This window comes from Falco cherrug, chromosome 4, assembly GCF_023634085.1.
Source record: "Falco cherrug isolate bFalChe1 chromosome 4, bFalChe1.pri, whole genome shotgun sequence".
Taxonomy (NCBI): domain Eukaryota; kingdom Metazoa; phylum Chordata; class Aves; order Falconiformes; family Falconidae; genus Falco; species Falco cherrug.
The window spans coordinates 11,591,973-11,612,549 of NC_073700.1; the positions used below are offsets into that span (position 1 = coordinate 11,591,973).

Genomic DNA, 20,577 nt, shown 5'->3' on the forward strand with positions numbered 1-20,577 from the left:
GAGGCTGCAGGAGGTGGGCAGCTTCAGCCAGGGAGCCACCAGCCCACACTGAGCCACCTCCTCCTGGGACCCTCCTTCCCTAACAGCTCCCAGGATGCTCTCCCAGCCAGGAGAGCAGGTGCAGATGGGGAAGATTTAGAGGCTGAGGCCCATTTCTCCCTTCACTTGCACAGCAGTAAAAAGAGGGACTGAACAGAAGTATAATTCTTCAGTGCACAAAATACTTCAGCTCCCAAGGTTCTAAACTCAGGGATATCTCCCAGCCTGGCTGTGCTGCTGGAGTTGAGACCTGTTTTCTTCTCCAGGACGTCCCTTCTCATGAGGGCATGAAGGTTTCACTTTAGAAGAACAAATACTCACCAAAGCCTTTTCATTGGCACATGGTCCAGCCCAAGGGCTTGGGAGAGATGCAATGATTTAAGGCACCAATACAGCAAATACTACTTAAACATTCCTCTACTTTCCTATCACTGTGGGGCATTTTAGAATACTGTTGGGATTTTTTCCATGTAGGCCGTAATGTCAACACCAGAGGCCTCCATCACTAAGCAGGCAGCAAAAGCATCCCTTTACCAAAAAGAGATTAAAGAGATGGTAAAATGTTCCAGCCCAGCCCGCTTTTCACTGACAGCTTTTGCTTCTTTGGGGATGCAGGGGAGGAACCACCAGGACTGGCCCAGTTCACACACGACTTAATTCTTAAGTTAAGAAGTGAACTAAGAGCTGGGTGTCACATCCTGCCATCGCAGTGGCCTGCCCATGGAGGATAGTATAGAAGCATTGGGAGAAAGCTGGTAGATGCTCAAGTGAAGGCAAACCAGGGAGGCAGCAAAGCAGGAGGCGAAGCGCAGAAGACAGAGCTTCGTGCAATCAGTGAGGGACAAGCCAGGAGGTAGATGTGAAGAAAAAGTCGTGTCCTCAGTCCCCCTCCACATCCTTCAATTCCAGTTAACACTGGGAACTGGTGGGACTGAAAAGAACTGGAAAGCAAAAGCTCCTTCCAACACGGCTGAGTACCTCCAGTTGGGAGCCCCTGTCACAGGAAGGCTCCTTCTCCCAGCACTTACCCTGTTCCCCTGCCAGTGTCATTAGCAAGTGCTTGTCGTTCTCATTGGGTTTGCTCAGAGAGATCAGCCAGCGGTCCTGCAGTCCATCTGCTTGTCTGGAGAAGGCGTCTTCCACCAGTGCCAACAGCTGGGGACCTCTCTCCAGCCGAAACTCCTCCTGCCACAGGAAAGGGACCCTGGTGAGCACACGGTGGGAACAGGGCAGATGTAGCAGTGCAGGGCTGGCACAGTGCAGGGCTGAGACCCCCAAACCCAGCAGTGCTAAACCTGGCACAACGCTCCCCAGCACGTCCCCAGCACTGCAGGCTGGACCCACCTGCCTACCCCCAACACACTAACCCCCCTCCTCAGCTCCTGCAGCCACCACACACCCCACCCCACGCCAAGCCTGGCTCCCCCGGCACACGGGGATCCTGAAGCGACATTCTCGTGTAAGGCAAGAAGGAAGCAGCCAGCGCTGGGTCAGCGGGTGCTGCTCAGCCTGACATGCTCCAGCCATCCCTCGGCGGGCTCCTTTGCCGCTTTCTTACTCCTGTGTTTCTATTCTTATCTCCAGTTGCCATGCCAACCTGAAGGCCACATAGATGATTAATAAAATGGAGAGCGCTTGTTGCCATGGCAATTCAAAGCACTCAGGGCAGGCACAGGCCTGTGCCGAAAATGGCCTAATTGGAAAAGACACCGATAGCTGGGGCCTGAATCACAAGGGCCCGGCAGTGCCTCGTCTCACCAGGTTAGGGCTTTCGGCACAGGGATGCAGCAGCAGCGCAAGGATGCAGCGCCAGGATGCAGCACCAGGATGCCCAGCTGCAGCTCCTGCCCGCAGGCCCGCCACCAGCCTGCAGCTGTTTTGGGGGATGCAGAGGGAAGGGGAGCAGCTAAGCCCAAGAGCAGGAGGAGGACAGAAGTGAGATATTTCTACTGATGGGGAAAGCAAAGGCTGCAGAGCACTGATAAATTTTCCATCGTGGAGAAAAGGGATCTGTGAAGGAGCCAGAAGGCACACGGACCGAGGTGGAGGTCATCTCCTGACGCACAGCCAGGTTCCACTGAACTTCCAGGATCCTGCAGTCCTCACTTGGGCAAAATTCTCAGATATATTGAGTGGGAGATGTGCCCAGAGAGAGACTGAAGTGATTCCCTTGCCCAGAGCCCATTAGGAAGATAAATGGGCTGCCAGCTTAACCCATCAACACAGACATCATCCCCGCAGCAGGTAAAAGCCTGGCACTATGAAGAATATTAAAGCTCAAGGTGCATCCCTCTGGAAGGGGTTAAGCATCCTCCTTGTCCTTCAGCTTTTCAGTGGGACTCGGTACTGCACCAGATCAGGGCATCAAAACATAGGAAATGTGCGGGAAATCCCCATTCACATTAATTTCAACTACAGCACTTGCAATGCAGGTTCTCCCTGGTGACCCTAGAGATCCAAACACCAAAGGGCTCAGATAAAGAAACCAGAAAACAAAAAAGGGACAGGCAAAGGGTAGGTGAGCTGCCCAAACTGAGCAAATTACCACGGGTAGGAAACAAACTACATCAACATCAGTGGAAGGAGAAGAGCTTGATTCCAGCTTCAGCCATACAAAGTGTTAATGGGAGGCAGGGAAAGAGGCAATGATCATGTAAAAATATGTATGTTGACAAGTGTCCCTTTGAATAAGAGGGAGGACAGCACAAATCATTCACTAGGAAATATGTTTTGAAACATGAAATCAAGTAGAAAAACAGTTCAGTCCTGCTTATCCCAGGGCACCGTCTTCTTTCAGCAAGGCAGAACTGAGGACTCAACAGTAATGACATAATTTGGTCAAGACACATCTGCTTTTCAGTTCTTGCCCTTCCAGTGGTTTAAACAACACAAATGCAAGTGACCACAGGAAGGAAGCTACTACATATTACAAAATAAACCAGCATTTAAACTCCACAGAGATGGGAGAAAGAGCAACGGGGACTAGGACACAGAGGAAACCAGGCAGCAGGACTCTGGTTTTCAGGTCCCTTCCAAACCAAATCATTCTATGATGATCTTCTGAGTTGCAACTGTGAACTGTAGCAGCAATACTTAAAACCCTCCAAACTGGTTTGCTGAAATCAGGAGGGAAGAGACTGACTTTTCATCTACCCTTAAAGCAGTCAGTATGCTTTACTGTGTACAGGAATTCCCATTTTCCAAGTCCCCAAAAAGTTCACCTTAAAAAAAAAAAAAAAAAAAGACCAAAAAAAACCCAAACCAAACAACTCACCAGCAGTGGAAATGGGTCAGCATCACAGAGCCACCCTGCAGTAACAAAACCATGCAGCTCTGCCCAGAGCAAGAGCCGCAGAAAGCCATAGTGCTGACACACGAGGCCAGAACACAGTTCCCTGATGAAACATTTCAGTCTTGGGCTGTCAGGCTCATAATCATTTCTTAGAATTATGAAATGCACCTTGACCCCAGGCCTTTCACAACTGGTTTTAAAGTGCCTGATAAAAGGCCCAGCAGAGGTGAACGAGCCCTTTTACCAGGGATCCACAAGGGGCTCTGGGCTCATGAATTAACTGCAGCTTTATGGGGATGGATGGACAGGCATTGGATTAGCAGAGCGTGGCTGGCTAACAGACCCAGATAACACACAAGATAACAGGATGGGGAGAAGAGGCACTTAAGGAAGATTTAGTGACAGCTGCTTGACACTGAACCATTCACACTGCAAATGGGGAGTCCCTGTTCCTCTGAGCCATCAGAGGAACGTTACTGTATCCTGGAAGGAGGGGAAGGAAAAGGAAAAAGAGGGAAGAATTGCACTTCAATCCTGCCATATTTCCTACCAGCAAAAGGTGCAATGTTAAAAGCTCTCATGTCTCATGACAATCTAGGTACTGACTGGCACAGACTAACAGCCAGAAGTTGGTAAAAGATCCAATATGGGACTGACATGTGCTAGACTTTGAGCAAAATCATCTCTCTCCACCCACTCTTTTCCCTTCTGGGGAGCAAGAATATTTCTGTCCTCCTCCCCTCCTCTCCACAGCCTCTATAAGGCAGTTGAGATTTAGCGCCTTTAAAATGTTTTGTGGTGAAAGCAGACAGCAAGAGCTGTGCCTGCCTCCACTTCTCTAAGTGCTATTCCTCCCATGCCATCAAATCTCTTTGGACTGACTTACACAGTCAATGTTATCCGACATATTCAGGATGATGTAGTTTTTCCCCACAAGGTTGCTCCAGTCTTTGCAGATCACCTGGAGAGACAAGAGAGACAGCTGTGTTCAGGCAGCAAATGCAGCTCTCCTGCTGAAAGCACAGGGTACACAAGGGACAGGAGCACGGAGCTGTGCCATACCCCCAAGAAGCACTTCTCAAAGGATGTAAATGTCCTCTAACTCCCTCTACGAAGGAGGAATCACCATTTCAGTGCTAGTGCATGGGGCAGGGACAAGGTTACTGTGCCAGCCGGGCACAGCCCAGCTTACCTTCCACCTCTATCTAAACTCCAGGACAACTCAGTGGAAAGCTCTCTAGCCTGCAGTCTTATTCTGTACGTGATCAGCACCTAACACAACATAAACCTCACCAGGAGCCTCTGTGGTCCTTAAACTAGCAAGACAGAGTGGCACTTTGCAGGCAGGATAGGACACACAGAGGGACTAAGTCACTTGCTCAGGCTCCTGAGTACCATGGGGCAGAAAGGAAAATTAAAAACTTCCCCTGTCACTTCCTCACCAGTCAGCTCCTGCTACTTAGCTTCCCTTTACCAGTTTGCTGGATTCAGGAACTGCAGTTCACCTCACACCTCCTCTCCCACGAGCTCTCCTAGACCAGCATCCTCACAGATTGCTGTACCCTCCTCCACCTGCTCTGCATCTGCTCCCTGCAGGCAGCAGCAGCAAGAATAGCACTTCCTTCTCACTTGCTTTCCAAAAATCCCTGGGGCCATTTTTGTCCTGACGCTTCCAATAATGCAAGCTGAAGAAACAAGGGGCTTTTGCTGCTGTGCATGTCCCAGAAGGCAGGTGTTTATTAGAAGCAGGATTCTGTGCAGCATTCGCTGGGGAAGACGTGAGGGGTCAAGGCTTTCAGCAAGGGTGATGGATACCCTTAAAAAGTGCTGTGAAAAACTCTCCCTAAAATTCAGTTTGGCCTGAGTGAACAGAAGAAGCTACTTCTACCAGTCAGACTTAGGGACGCGGGTAAGGTTAGACACTCACCAAGAAAGAAGTACCCAGGTATCTCCACTGCAACCTCCCACCCACTCCCTGCTCCCGGTGCTACCTGTGCTGAGTCCCAGGGCAGCTCTGTTGGCAGCACGGCCACGCGGGCATCCCCAGCCTGCGGTGATAAGCTCCTCTCTGCTGTCACAGTCTCAGTGGCTGACTCTGTGTCATTCCAAACAGGATCCAGCACAGGTTCATCAGCCCTGTCCCACGGAGACGCAGAAGAAGTGGGGTGCTGCTCGCTCCCAGAAAGAGTCTGGGTGCCTGGGAAGCTGCCTCCAGGAGAGGGTGTCCCCGCAGGCATTTCCACTGTCTGCTCCATTTCAGTTAGCACCGTGGGCTCCAACATCTCCCACCCCACCATGGTCTCTGAGACCTCCTCTCCGGCCGAATGTTCTTCCCCACCAGCCTCCACTGTGGTCTCTGCAAGCTCTGCTCTTGTGGCAGTCACAGTCAGCTCCAAATCTGCTCCCCCAACAGCCCACGTGTCCCCAGCTGTCACCTCAAAGGGCTCTTCTGAAACACTGGGAGACCTTGCAGCAACAGTAGTAGAAAAAATAGAGGACACAGGCAGAAGACCTGGTCCCATGCTGCTCCCAAGGTCTAAGCCTGGAGAAACAGAGTCCTCTTCTTGCCCTCCTATGGCTGCCTCAGTCACAATACCTGGCCTGGCAGAGGCTGTGGAAAACAGAAGGGAGGAGGAGTCCTCTTGGCCCACTGGTTCAGAAGATGTAACCTCTGGCCTGGAGGTCTGGAGGCTCTCCACTGCTCCTCTTGAGTGGTCTATAGGGAGCAGCCCCTCCTCTTCCTCCAGAGCGCTGGAGAAAGGTGTGTGCAAGTCAGACTCTACAAATTCTGCCGGTGGCTGGACAGTGGCTGTTTCCCAGTTGTCTTTCACCTGTGTCCCGTTCCCTTTCAGCAGGGCCTTCTGAGATGCAGCTGGAAAGCTGTAATCTAAAAAGAGATCCAAAAGACTATATGTCACATCCCAAGTAACCACGAACTCTGGAAAAGGCAGAAAGCTGGCCTCATTAGACGTGTCTAGCCACAGTTGGGGTCAAATGGCAGAGACCCTCTAAAAGCAGGTAGCCTGCCACTGAAAAGAACAATCCTATCTGCACTTCCCCAGCTCCCTGTCCCATTCCAGAGAACTCAGTTTCCCTAGGGATAATTCACACGTTCATTCTCTCCACTCCTTTCTGTCATCTGAGGCATTTTCACAGACAACAATAAAAAAGATGCCAGGTGTCAAAACTGTTAAAGGTGAGGTTATGAGTGTTAGCAATCAGGCTGGGACAGAAAGATTTGTTTCAGATGGGATTCAGAAAGATACAGGGTGGTAGCAGCAGTCAGCCACAAACTAAAGGGGAAATACTAGGGAAGAGAAACAAAAGCACAGCAAACCTGGCACACCCAATACCACCAAAACCTGAATCAACCTGGGCATCTTTGAAATGCAGAACTTCAGTTTGTACAGCATTTCACAGCAGAACAGTCACCCCACAAACATCTGCATTTTGAGACTCCCGTGTCACTAAGGAAGAGTGGCCGCAGGGAAGCAGGAGCTGGATCTAACTGCCCTCCCTCCCGCACAGCCCCTGGCTGTTCTGTGGCTCTGACCATGCATGCACGTTGCTAGACAAATGTAGATGCTGAAGGAGAAGATGCACCTCACAAATGTAAGGTCAGAGCAGGCAGCGGTTTCTTCTGGAAGCCCAGAAAGGAGCTGGGATCCCAGGATAAGGAGAGTATCAGACATGTTAAGCTCAGCGACAGGCACAAATCAATCTTCATCTTTCTTGAGAAACTGCCTGTACCCAAGGGGCTCCGTTTCAGGAGTTTCCACCCCAATGAACTCCTTTTCTCCCCCAAGACAAGCACAGCACCTATTCTGACTGAGAAAGGGAAGACAATCCCTCTGCAGCCAGAAACGAGCACCCTGACCCACCTGTGGTTATTGTTACGAAGTAAGTGACTGTCTGAAATCCCCAAGACCCTCATCTCCTCTCCTGCCTGCCAAAGCGGATGCTCCACTGAGCACAGTGAGCAGCAGCTGTCTGGATGCCTTACAGAGGAGATCTGCACAAGGAATCTCCATGCATCCCTGACTCCAATCCATCGCTTGCTGCTGCCAGAGTGGGTGCGAGCTCCCAGGCAGAAGGGGCCATGTCAGCAAACACATCTATTGCCTTGGATACGCCCTGGCAACCAGGAGCGCCCATGCTGCTCCTGCACGCTCTTCCCCATCCCTCCTGCACGGAGAACACCACTGCTCCCTCCACCCTGAGCAGGAGGTGCAAAGATGCTCCTGTCCAGCTGGCAAGTGGCTTCCCTAATGCACAGCTCACTCCCTTCATGCTGTCAAGTAACACCCTCCAGATGCTGCCCAAAGACAAGCGTGATCCAGCTGCTGACCTTGGGAGCTGTGATGTGGTAACTGTCTCCCAATTCTGGCTGCAAACAGGCCACTGAGATCTACTGACCACCACAGGCAGAAGCAATGTCCGCTTTGCCACTCTGTTTCAACAGAGAGCACCCATCCTGACTGACACTCTAGCCAAGAACCCTGGGGATTAAAAGATTTTTTGCTATGCAACAGCCCCCACCTGGTGAGTCCCTCAGAGGTCAAGGAGGCTGGTAAGGGCAATGAGCAGCAGCCCACACAAACAGAAACCATCTCCCCTCTGCTGCCTGGTGCTGGTCTTCATGAAGGCCCTTACCAACAGCTACACATCCCAGGGTCCACAGCCACCGTCACTGCCTTGCCGGACGGATGGTGGTTAGCAGCAGGAACAGCCACAGACCACAGGATTGAGGGCATGAGGTCGGGACCCTCTTCAGACAGATGGTGAAGGTTTAGTGCATCTCCCAGGGCTCTGCTGCTCCTCCTGCTGCAGGGATACTCAGGGTTTGCACAAAAAACACCAACCGCAACAGGAACCCTGCCTGCCCTGACATGCTGTGGGTGAAAAGTGAGGGGTTTGCCCCTTGAAACAAGGCCCTGTCAGATGAAATGTTATTTTCAAGGACCAGTGATTCAATCTGCCATCTCCTTTGCCTAAAGACACTCTCAGCTATTCTCGACTCCTCTGCACCTACTCTCTTCCCTGCCCCTCTGCCCACGTGGAGAAGAGCAAGAACTGGCAGATGGGCACAGCGGAAAAACAAGCCAGGAGAAAGCAGCATGAGGTTTGTCCCATGGGAACTAGAAATGCTCCTGGCCTGTCAGCTCTCCTTTGAAGTCACACATTCAACCTTTCGTTAAGGTGCTCTGTCACAGATTAGCTAGCTCCTGCAGAGGAAAGCCCTGCACAGTACAGCCATGCTGCCTTTCCACCAACAAGATCTAAGGATGCCGGAGGGACTGCCACCTCTGCCATCTCTCCTGGGAGATGGAAGCTCAGGGAGAACCCATCCCACTCTCTCCCAGCAAGCTTCTGTCTTAAAAGGCAGCCAAAGACTGAAATCTGAGCTGCTTCTCTGGGCCAACAAATCAACAAGGTAGAAGCAGACACAGGAATCCTCACACTCACTACGAATTGAGTTAACATCTCCATTTGCCACCAGTGTCTCCACTATCCTGCATGCTAAGCTGGGAGCATCCTTCTCCCACCTGGTTCATAAGACCCCACTGATTTTAACCTCAACTTGCCTCAAGTCTTGCAAGGGCTGTTATTCAGACTCACACAAACAGTGAAACTTGAGGTGTTTTGGTCAGAGTTGTGCTGGTTTGTGCTCGTTAAAACAAGGAGCTCTCCATACAACCCAGTTCCCACAAGGCTTCCATCACTTTTGAGGTTCGGAGGTTCAGGGATAGTGAGTTAATCCTCCTTCTAGACTTCCCAGCTAGACACTTAGTCTCTGTCTGGAAACAGCTCCTACTGCCTCACTACCAAGGACGTCCACTTCTCAAGATCAGGTCTCTTTAAGGCACTCATTTTCTTTTACATCCCTCTTCTACGATGTGAAGGAATTTTTGCACCCTGTCCATCTCCTTGGTGTGATCCCAGCATCTTCTTCCCAAGGCTCCTTCCAGGCAAGCTGGTTTCCATCACTCACCTGTGCAACGCAGAGCTAAGAGCTTCCCCATTCTAAGAGTCTTTTCAGCATTTCCCTCGATTCCCCTTTGCCCCAGCCCTAAGGGAACTCAAAGGCCATGTCCCGTTTTCAGTGGCTCCTTCCAACATCCATGTAGCAGTTCTCCTTCAGCAACTGGTCTTCTAGATCCTACAACCCACCAGCCCACCTGGCTGTCCTCTACCTTCAGAAGACCCTCTAAACCTGGCTCCCATATCCTGGGCACATGGAATTGCACCTGCAGACCCTCCCACCTCCCTGTGCTGGTGCTATCCACCCCCACCAGCTTTTGTGGAGAGAAACAGCAACCATGGAACAGAGAGGCCAGGCAGACTCAGGTAACCTGTGCAGAAGTGGGGCAGGGTCTTCTGTTAAAGGAGACAGGTAGCATGGGGCTGGCTGCAATGCCAGATTCATCAGGCTCATTTAATTTCAGCAAGGAAGCAGAGCACTGCCAAAAAGAAGGGTGCCGGAGGAGGGAGGAGGCAATAATGGTACACACCATCAGCTCCTTCCCTGCCAGGGTCTGCTCTCTGGAAGTCTCCCACCAAGATCAGCAATATGTCAGAGCACAAGAGGAACTTGCGGCCACACACAGAGGTGGCATGTGCCAGGTACCCCTTCCAGCCACAAACAAGAGCAGCCAAGCCATAAGGAGCCAGCCTGATCACAGAGAGAGACAACTGAGGAGAACTGTCTGCTGGAGCCACGAAACTATCCCAGCATCCCCGATTAACAGCCTAGCAGCGATGGCCCAGATGAACATAGCCAGCAGCCACAGCTCCATGTCATGTACTCTCCCAGAGCTTCTCAGTCACACCATCCCCTTGGGAGTCTGGTTCACCGATACGAAATTCCACACCTCCACCTCACCTCTTTGCCACCACATCCTTAGCTATGCCCCTTAATGCTTTCCATCAGTAGTGGTATTACTCATATTGCAGCATCCAGCTGTCTTTGCCTCCCTCAGCCGCCCCCCCTTTTCCCTTCCAAGCACTCTTGCAAAGACCCTCAGGCACTATTTGCTAAAGAAACCATCTTGCACAGCCTTCCGTCACTCCAAGTCCTGCATTTTGCACCTCCCAGCAGACCCAGGTCTGGGTTGCACAGATTCACTTCCTTTGCCCTGGGAGAGGTGAACATGAGCTCCAAACCTCTGCAAAGAGCCGTCATTTAGGTGATGTCTTGCTTCCTCTGAAAGCAATACTGAAACTTCCCTGATGCTAGATGGGCCAAGACTTGGCCCTGTGCCAAAGCACAATTCCCCAGACAGACATTTAATTAACTACATTTCTGCCTCTCCTCCGTTCAGAAGAGCTGGTTTCAGTTACCGCCCTACAAGGTTCCCTACCCTGTACTTGCCACTATTAGCTGTTTAAAGCAACTGTGACAGCTCAGAAAAAGGGTGACCCTCATTGCTCTCAGAACACATAACCTGACCATAAGGTCTTTATTGGATTAAATGGGAAGATCATGTTAACCAGTGATTGAATTACTCATAACTAGAAGGCACTGTAATAAAGACAAGAACATTCCTGGGCTCCCACCACAACAATGCAGCCTGGCAGGACCGTTCATGCTAATGCATCTGCCAACCCTGAGAAGCGCAAGGTGCACTCTGCTCACGACTTAAAATGCAGCCAGGTCTGAGGGTAGTATCTGTTCACCATTTTGCAGTATAGAGCAGTAAGGCTTACTGCAAAAAGCCGTACTCCATCTGATTGAAACTGCAGGGGGATTTTGAAGAGGCAAAATGCAATTACTGGTGCTGGAATTTAGCCAGTTGGGGCTAATATCCTAATCTTCCCGAATTGCTAGAGGTTACTATCTGCAACTCCAAGACGGGCCCACACACACAAAAGAGACTCAGGGTAACGAAGTGGTTCGGTCTCATTACACTTAGAATTTGCTTCAGGTAGAGACTGGACACCAAGCACTGCAGCTGTTCCCAACATCCCCATGCCTTTTTTCTGCTCAGTGTGTGAACTGCAATAAGGCTAAAATAAGCCACCCTCACCCAAACACAGAGCCGGTCAGGGACAGCAGCACCAAAATAACACTATGCTCAGAGAAACCCTCTGTCACTGCAGTGCCTCGGTTGAGATGGCTTGTCCCAAGACAGATCCCCTAATGTGTCAGTGTACACTAAACCCGGGTGTAAACAAGAGGCATCCCAGGAGCTGAGCTCAGGCAGGGAGCTGCTCAGTGCTAAGCTTCTTATGCAGACGGTCTTTACCAGGTGCTTCATTTCATTAATGCTTGGGTTGAAGATGGTATTAAGAACTGCAGATTTGCTGTCAGTCTGGATGAAGATGCAGCAGATTTCAGTAAGGCTGAGAGACACTGGGATCCTTCTGGCCAGGGACAAGTAATTCACCATGGAAGGAACTGAACCTCACTATCAGAAAAGTTGGGGGTGGAAGATACTTTATTCCATCAGCCAGCCAGAAAACTTCTTTTTCTTTGAATACAGTCCTTTAACTTTTCTGTCCTGCTATCCCTCATCCTAGCTCTCCTGGGAATCTCTTCTACCAATTACTATGAATAATTAAAAGATTACAATTCCGCCCCCCACAAAGCACCACATGCCATCCTAGTGAATCGCCAACCCCGAAGACCAGATTTGATAGCTCCCAGCACTGTCATGCCTTGGTCTCTTCACCTTCAAAGGCACAACCCTGGAGCTAAAAGAGCAGACCCTAGCTGTAACAAAGCAAGCTTCATGGCAGCCCACCACCACACTGGAAGCTGTGAAGATGCACTCCAGTCCTTGGAGGCTCAGCTGATGGGCAAGGGCGGAGGGACTAAGTGCCTTCATTCCCCAGGCATTCACAAGTCTTGCATCAGTTTTTGGGAGCTTGCACTTCCAGCAATTAATGATTAGGCTGCCTCAACCCAGAGCCTTCATGGGGCACTGCATCCTCAGCCAAAGGAGAACACCAAGAGGTGCAAACCAGGGAGCACTCCAAGATGGATACACCAGATAACTCTTCCACTAAAAATCAGGGACTCAAAGGGACCTGCAGTCCTAATGAGTCCTGTCTTCTAGTCCTAAAGCTAGAAGAGATGTTGCATCTGTTGCCCTGGAAATCCGGTGTGACAGTAGGAAATGTGGGGGGATTGGAAGCTTCCAGGCAAAACAAGATGAGGAAGGTGGGAAGAAGGGCCAGATGCGAGTCCCTGCAGGGCCACTGTCTTCAGGGTTGATCTGTGGCTCAAACCGATTTGATACCAAAGATGAAACAAAGCAGCCAAACCCAAACTACAACCTGAGAATCTTCCAGGTTCCCTAGAAGCCTGAAGGCAGCAGGATGCAGAAGTAATAGGTTCACAGCTTCACTGACTTGCCTCTCGGCTGAAGTATGAGTCACACGCTGCTGCTTTCTGTAAGGATACGGCATCCACATTCCCACTAAACCTAATCCGTCCCTTCCAGATGCAGCTCCACTGGGTAGCAGCTGCGCATCGGTTAGCACACATGCAAGCGTGCACTTCTGTGCACCCTCAGACAAAACGAGACAAATCTGAGGGTCCTTCCACAGGCTGGTGCTCACTGATGTCAATATAGATTTACTGTTCCGTAGCATAAGTCAGCAAAAGCACGTTATTCAGGAGAGTCAGAGCCCCAGGCTGAGCTGTGCTCTGCTAGTGGGAGTTTGTTCTCACTTTCTAATAGACTAACAAGTGGCCCTAAATGCCACATGTTTTCCAGAAATATATTTAAAGGATGTTTGAGAGCACTTAAAAAAAAAAGCAGCAGCTGCAGATAGTTATTACTTTTTGTCTCTTACAGTCTCAAAGCTGCACAAAGGCAGAGGAGTCTCCCCACACAGACTTCAGAAGAACATTAAAAAAAAGAAAGGACAGATGACTAATACAGCTTTGACATCTCAGGAGATGTGACTTATCTGCAAGAAGACCACCGATTTCAGGCCCAATTTCTTTATGCCAAACATAGAAAGAAGCCAGCACAGGTCTCCTTTCATTGTGGGGAATCTTCTCTCTAGTGGTGTAACAATCTCATTTTGTGCCTTTATAGATACAGGATCTCAAATCTGTGCCTGGGACAGAGCCATCAGCTGTGCTGGGCTACACTGTCATTTGGAGAAAACCCCCACATAAGCAAAACTTACACCATAAACAGCACCTGTTTGAAACTGTTTAATGAATCTATACATTGAAAATAACCTAACAGACGTCATCACACAGTCCCACAAGGTATCACATGGCATCTGTCACACATGCAGCATGTAAGATCCATTGGTTGTGTGCATCTCATGCACAGGCTTCGCATGACAGGAGAAGGCTGCCCAATTTAGGTATGCTATTACAACATCCTTTATTGTAAAATGACACACAGCAGGTTTCTAATTAAATTTTAAGTAGAAATGTGCTCCCAGCTCTTGAATAATTCAAACTGTTCTATTAACCAAGGTTCTGAAATGCCACCAAGACACGAGCTCTGGACACAGCAACGGTCAGGGGGAAAAAAACTGTGCTTGGAAGCACAGAATCGGTTAGCTGGACAGCGGATAGGACAGGGTACATGTAAAGGACAGCTGAAAGAGCACATCTGTTCATGGAGGAAAGCACTGCAGGCAAGAACGGAAGAAGAGATGAGCGTGTTCTGCATACAAATGGAGCAAGGCACGTGCAAGAGGCGAGGCTGGGTTCGGTACCCAGTGCATCTCTCTCTCAATGCACAAGCACATGCTGTTCTCCAAGTCACGTCCAGATCTGTGAGTACATGCAGGTGCCTGCTGGCACACAAATAAAAGCACCGCTGAGCACGCTGCCAGCGCGTGAGAGCGGGTATGCCAGAGCATGTCCCAAGGATGTGCTGACAGGAGCACGCACCATCCGCCCCCAGCATCGCTGCGGGGGCGGCATCTGTACAGCTTCCCCGCAGCCAGGCCTGCAAGTGCCTGGGGGGCCACACGAGCTGCAGGGCAGCAAGAGCACGGCCAGATGACTTTAGCAGCAGTGTTAGTGAGCAAAGGGCTTTGGAGACCTAAGCTGGGATGGCTCTTGCCCTGCATGGTGTGTGCTGTGCCCCAGTGGGCAGCCCTCAGCCCTCTGCGAGCACAGGTCTTGCTTAAGGTCACAGAAATCAGTGAAGATGAAACAAGACTTGTGCCTTCTAACTGCAGAGCTCCGTCAGACCTGCTGAGAGGGAGGCAGCAACACTGCATAAGGAGGAGGGATAAGACTGAAGCCTGGCCCCTGGGTAACACTTAATACATGCCCCACATGACACTTAAGAGCAGGAGCATGTGCAATAATCTCCTAAGCTACCGGAAACCCTGCAACACTCCTCCTCCTTCCTCCCATCCCGCTCCCTGACAGCATCTCAAAGCCAATGAGGGGCTCAGGGGGAGACCGCTGGGTCCCCTCAGTGGTCTCAAAAAAACACTCCACAGAGGAAAGCAAGGTCAAATGCCAACAGAACTCTTTTTGGCCATGACTCCCCAGGAAGCAGGCAGGACAGGGTAGGCACCAGGACAGCTGCCCCGGGGAGAAAACCTGCTGCCTTCTATTGGGCCAAATCCCCACTAAAGTCAGAGTGAGGAATCCAGAACTTGGCCCAGGGAACTCAGCTTTGACTCAAACCCCAAGATGGACTTGATCATTGAGCTGGTGTCTTCAGACTCGGGTTGTGCTTAATTGGCAGCAACAGAAAGAAGGAACGGAGAGCGTAATAGGGAGAAGGAGAGAAAGAAGACCACAGAGTGGGAAACTAGGTGGAGACAATACTTTTCCCAGGTCATAGCAGCTCAGGAATAAAGGCTAAGCTGTAACTTGGTTTCTAAAGCCCGTGCTTGCTCAGGGTTCACTGGGGACACATCAGGCACTGAGGTGAGAAAATAGAGCTGACGTTTAATCTCAGGCCCTCTTAGCGAGAGTTGTTTCAAAGCACTAAGACAGATCCCTGCATCCTCCCACCTCCCCAGAGTCCCTGCAGAGCAGGCAGGGAGAATGGGGCAAAAGTAACCTACCTGTTGCCGGTCCCAAGTCCAGGCTGGAGTCGTTGAGCTCTCCCCCATCTTCCCAGAAGTACTGCGGGGGCTGTAAGATCTTGGACTCCTCATTCTCCTCGCTGGCAAAGCCTGATCCTGGGGCAGCATGCAAAGAGCCAGGGGCAAGATCAGGCTCTGCAGCCTCTCGGCTGGTTTGCTCATGGGAATTCAGAGCCTCCAGGTGGGACATCATGGCAAACTCCAACATGGAAGTTGACGTGAGGCCATCAGTGGTTGGCTCCGAGGAGGAGGCAAGGCAGAGGCACAAGGTCCCTGTATAATGACAGTAAATCCATATTACAGGTAGGACTGACAACCACTGGGCTTGTCTTCCCCTTGCAGCCCATTCCTACCAAACCAACCTGTTGCACACACCTGCCTTCTTCAGGGTCACTTGCCCCTCAGATGGGCTGTGCTCTCAACTGATGAGAAAAATCTGGGAATTTTGGGAAACACCCACAAACCATGAAGAGCAGGATTTACACCCAGGAGTTGGTGCCAAGCAGCCATCCAGCCCAGGGACACCTCTCTTCAATGGGGCCATGACAGTTCACCCTCTCTGAGTTTTTTTGCCTCTTCAGAAGGACGGGTGCCTTGTTAGTCACCCATCCTGGAAAGAAGGTGAAATGTCTTATACTTAAGTCACGAAATTCTGGCCCTGTGAAGTCCGACTGTCATCCAGGCAAGATCGTTTGCACACCCTAGTGCTCCTAATCTGCAGCTATATTATATGCAGGGCGACTGATTTAAACCAAAATTATTTACATCACCAATATTAATCATGTTTTAAATCAGCAGGCTGGAAATCTATTTTTAAGTCATTGATTTGAACTTTATTTTGCATTCATATTTTTTGCTTTCTTAAGGGCGGGCTGGCTGTCACAAGTAAGAATTAAAATGTACCAATAGCAAACATCTACCTAACATGAAGCAGGGAGGCAGGTTGCATTTTACACTTTTCTTTCAACAATTACATCCTTGTTATTTCTATTTCATCAATTAGAAGGTTTGACTGACACTTCTCGATTCCTAGATGAGAGTTTAATTGTGATTTGTGTCAAGGCTCATTCACATGCATGTCAAATTTCCATCAAAATGCAAAAAAACAGCACCTGGAACTTGGCTTTATTCAGCCGATAAATATCATGATAAATACGGCGACATAAGGAAAAAAAATGAGATTACCAAAATATGTTTTACATTTAAAACAGCTTTGTTAAGCAAGCAAAGTAACTAATTTGGGTGAACTGAACCAAATGCTTCCTAGCCCTCTGTTCTTCAGCACATTAAAACTAGAAGATCTCATCCTCTCACAGCTGATTTTTATTCATAGATTAAAAGAAATAAGGACAAGTTTTCCCGCTTTCTCAGCTCATGCTCAGTTTCTAAATTCTTAATGAACTAGTCGCTGAACTGAACTAATTGAATAAGCTGAAATGAAGACTAATTTGGTATTTTTCTTTGACAACTGATCTTCTCGACAAGAGAAATGCAGCAGATCTAATCCATCTGGACTTCAGTAAAATATCTGATATAGTGCCTCACGCAGAATTACAAGAGAGGCAAGAAAAGACACCGATTAGCAGGAAAACTGTAAGGCAGCTGTAAGGCACTGGCTATACAAAAAATGACAGAGGCTTGTGCTGGAGGGAGGCTATTAGTGGAATTCCTGAAAGTCTGTCCTTGGATCTGCTGTTCTTTAACATTTTCCTAAGTGACCTTGGAATAAAAATGAAGAACATGATAATGAAATTATCCAAGGACACAAAGTGAGGAGACATCCTCACTGCAGAGACTGTTGGTACAGCTAGGTGATCTTGACAATGAAAACAACAGAAATATTATGAAAAAGAGTAGTACAAAGTGGTAAGTCACCACCTTGAGAACTAGCACCAAACATTTCTTATAAAGATAGGAAACCATTCATTAGAAATGTCTTAAGCGGAGAAACTCCAGTGTTAGAAACAGCTCTGAGATATCACTGGAATGCAGATGTGAAAAAGCTTGCACAGTCCTGAAATATTAGAAATAGAGAGATTTTACAAAGCACTGCTGAGACATCACCTGGATGCTGCATGCAGACTTGGATACACGTGGCCTGAAATGATTTAAGCAGAGCTGAACTGCCTTCAGGCAAGGGCACAGACTAGGCAGCCTCCCGAGGTTCCTTCCCACCACTATGTCCTACAACTCCACGCCCCAGAAGGACAAATTCAAACCAGGGCAAGTGCCAAGACAAGCTGTGGGGCAATGGCAGATGGGCTGGCCCTTGTGCTTTCACTGAAAACATCAGCTTGTTAGCACAAAAAGTTTGGGAGTTGCTGCTTGCTTGCCAGGCTGACTACCAAACCTGCCCTGGGAACGCTGCAAGCCAGAAATGCATTTCTCAAGCCTTCTGCTTGCTCTGACCCTCTCCACCTTCTTCCACAATTCTCTGAACTGAGCAAAATCCAATATTGGTTACTCTTTCCCATATACACTTGGGCCAGGCTTCAGCACTTCTCAATCTCGTTTATTTTGTTCTATTGATCTAGGGCAAGATCAGCTGAGGCCAGCGCAGCAACAGAAAGGGAACGGCAACAGAGGCAGAGTATCAAAGGGGAAGGAAGCTACTGCAGCATCACGGAGCCAACCAAAGCGCCTCTGGGCATCCCTGGGGATGGGCCGGCTCCCCGTAAGCTGCGCACGCACAGCAAAGTGCACGACTGGAAATGAAAATTCGCACGTGTCTTGTGCACGAGCACAGACCTGGAGAGACCCGGCCAGGTCAGCCCCCGTGCAGATTCAGCGATGCTCACCAGGCTCCAGCATGATGATGCCTACTCTGGGCTTACCCAGGCTGACACAGGACACCTGCATCACTAACCAAGAGCGCTGCTGAGCCCCATGCAGCCCACTGGAGAGCACCTGTCTTGAGGAGCTTACGGCTTAAGCAAACATGAGAGACAGCAGTGAGGGGGAGAAAGGGAACATCATTCTCAAAGTTATCCAGAAAAGGGAAGCAGAAGGATGGGGAGAGACCACGGCAGGTCCAAGGCCTCATGGAAAATCTGGTGTAGTTGGGACTGCAACTGACTACCTGGACCTTACGCCAGCTCTTTATCCACCCCAATGCCTCAGTTTCCTCTGACTCCCACTAGCAGAGATGTGGTGATACAGCGTGGCTGGAAAGCCAAGGCACTTCAATTCCCATCCCGGTTCTCCCAGCCAGGCAGGCAAAGCCTCAAAATGCAACTCTGCACCAGCTCCAAAGAGGGGCTCGAGCCTCTCCGTTTCCATCGCTACACCCCGTTTGGGCTGCCTCCAGAGCTCAGCCACAGCCCATCCCACCACCTCTACAGCAGACGTCTCTGTGGCAGGTGAACCTGGGCACCCAGAAGGCTAATCCCATCCATGTGGGAAACTCGGATCCCAGGAGTTCGTTTACCCTCATTTAACTCTGAAGTGTTTACCCAGTTAAAACCCCTAAGCTGCATTATCTTGTTTGCTGGGATGCTCTGCTCTCCTCAGCCCAAGATAAAGCTACACCACTTCATCCCTAAGAATAAGTCAGTAATAGACAGAGCCTGAGCAAGGCAGGTTTCTCCTGGGGTGGATCTGGAGTAAGACCACACCTTGGGGCCTGACCCACGGGTACAGGATGCAGAGGCTGGCCTGGGGGAACCCTCCGTGCCAGCACCAGAGTGCCACAGGGCTAACGGCACCATTGCACCAGTGTACAAACCAGTACCTCTCCAGACAGCATCCTGACATCGCTTCATGCCTTCTGCACCAGCAGCAAAAACAAAGGTGTGGGGTGCCAAACAGCACCCCCAAGATTTGCCACCTTACTCCTCTCTTCCAAGCATCTCATAAAGGAGCTGAACGCAGCTGTCAACTCCAAGGCAAAGAAAGAATCAAAGCACAAGCTGAGCGGGGAGGCAGGGGAGCACAGCCAAGAGAGGAAATCTAATGCCCAAGACATCGGTGGCTAGCTGTTTTCCTCCTAGGATGGGGCACGGGGATTAGATGACTTCTATCAGCCATCAGTCTCCCAATTTTGTATTCTAAAAGGCAGATCAAGCGACAGGAATAAAGAAACACAAACGAATAAAAGCCCTGCAACCATAGATGGGAGGGAGCAGGGAACGGAGCCAGGGCTTGCCAGCTGCTTCAATGGGGCGTTTGTCTCTCATTTCTATTTTTGCGGCACCTCTGCGTAACCTGGAGGAGATGAGGCTCTGCATGCTAAAAAGGGCAGCCAGCCTTCGCGGAAACGGCAGGGCTGTGAGCAGAGGAGGAAAAACCCTCCCCAGATCAGGCAGAGGAGGGGCGAGAAAGGAGAGAAAGTAGGAGAGGTAGGTGGAGGGGGGAGCGGGAACAAAGGCAGAGCGCGCTCGCCAAAATCGGCACGGGAGCTCCTGTGCTGGCTGCCAGCTCTCCAGCTGCCAGCACCCACCGAGGTGGCACGTGGAGGTAACACTGACCTTGTAAAAGGTGCTTCACCTCTATCAGGAGCAGAATGGCGAGATTTCAACAGCAGCGGATAATACTGCAGTGTTACCTCTCTAAGGCCGCTGGAAAAAAGCCAGCCAGGAGGATACACAGATGAAATGAGTTTGCCAGTTGCTGACACCACTGGCCCCTCCGAAAACCGTTCTGAGTCAAAGTGGTGAAGCTTACTCTGTTCAGCTCAGCAGAGGATTTGATGCAACAGCCCCAGACAAGGCAGATGGGGGAGTTTCGCTCAACAGCAGGAAAAAGAGACAACAAAAAAACTGAGGAAAGAACATCTGCCATCTCCCTCCCAAATTGCTGCGAATAAGGGCAGTTTCACATTTCTAAACAATTCTAAAGGAACCCCAAAGTATTTTCTGCATTAGCTGACCAAGAACCACTTTATCCCTTTGCCACAAGGCAAGCCACCCCTCCACGGGACAGGGCAGCTGTTTAAAAGCTTCCAACTGGCCTACTGAATAGGACTAGAAATGAAAAAGGAAATAAGTCGTTCCTGTATCCAGCTGAAATGAGAGGAGGGATTTGGGGACATGAAATGGAACCTGGCTGTGACTGTGTCAGCCTTTAAAATTGTCTTGCTTTTTAATTAACAACAAAAAAACCCTCAATTTTCTCTCCAAAGCAACACACAAACACCCCTTAGATGCCATCACAGTGGCCTGACCTGTAGAGGGGCTGGTGTGCCCCTCAGTCTACCCAGCTGAAGGTCAGTTTTACCTCTC

At 50.0% G+C, this 20,577-nt stretch overlaps 1 protein-coding gene across 1 annotated transcript in view; it reads right to left on the reverse strand.

Annotated features, from left to right (window-relative positions):
- PODXL2 (podocalyxin like 2) overlaps nt 1-20,577 on the reverse strand; it is a 33,596-nt gene that overhangs the window by 7,145 nt on the left and 5,874 nt on the right. The window contains exons 2-5 of the mRNA XM_055709947.1: nt 15,338-15,631; nt 5,323-6,218; nt 4,218-4,292; nt 1,068-1,224 (exon numbers count right to left, since the gene is read on the reverse strand). Of these exons, the coding sequence (XP_055565922.1) occupies nt 1,068-1,224; nt 4,218-4,292; nt 5,323-6,218; nt 15,338-15,631 (1,422 nt within the window). The remainder of the gene's footprint in view (nt 1-1,067; nt 1,225-4,217; nt 4,293-5,322; nt 6,219-15,337; nt 15,632-20,577) is intronic.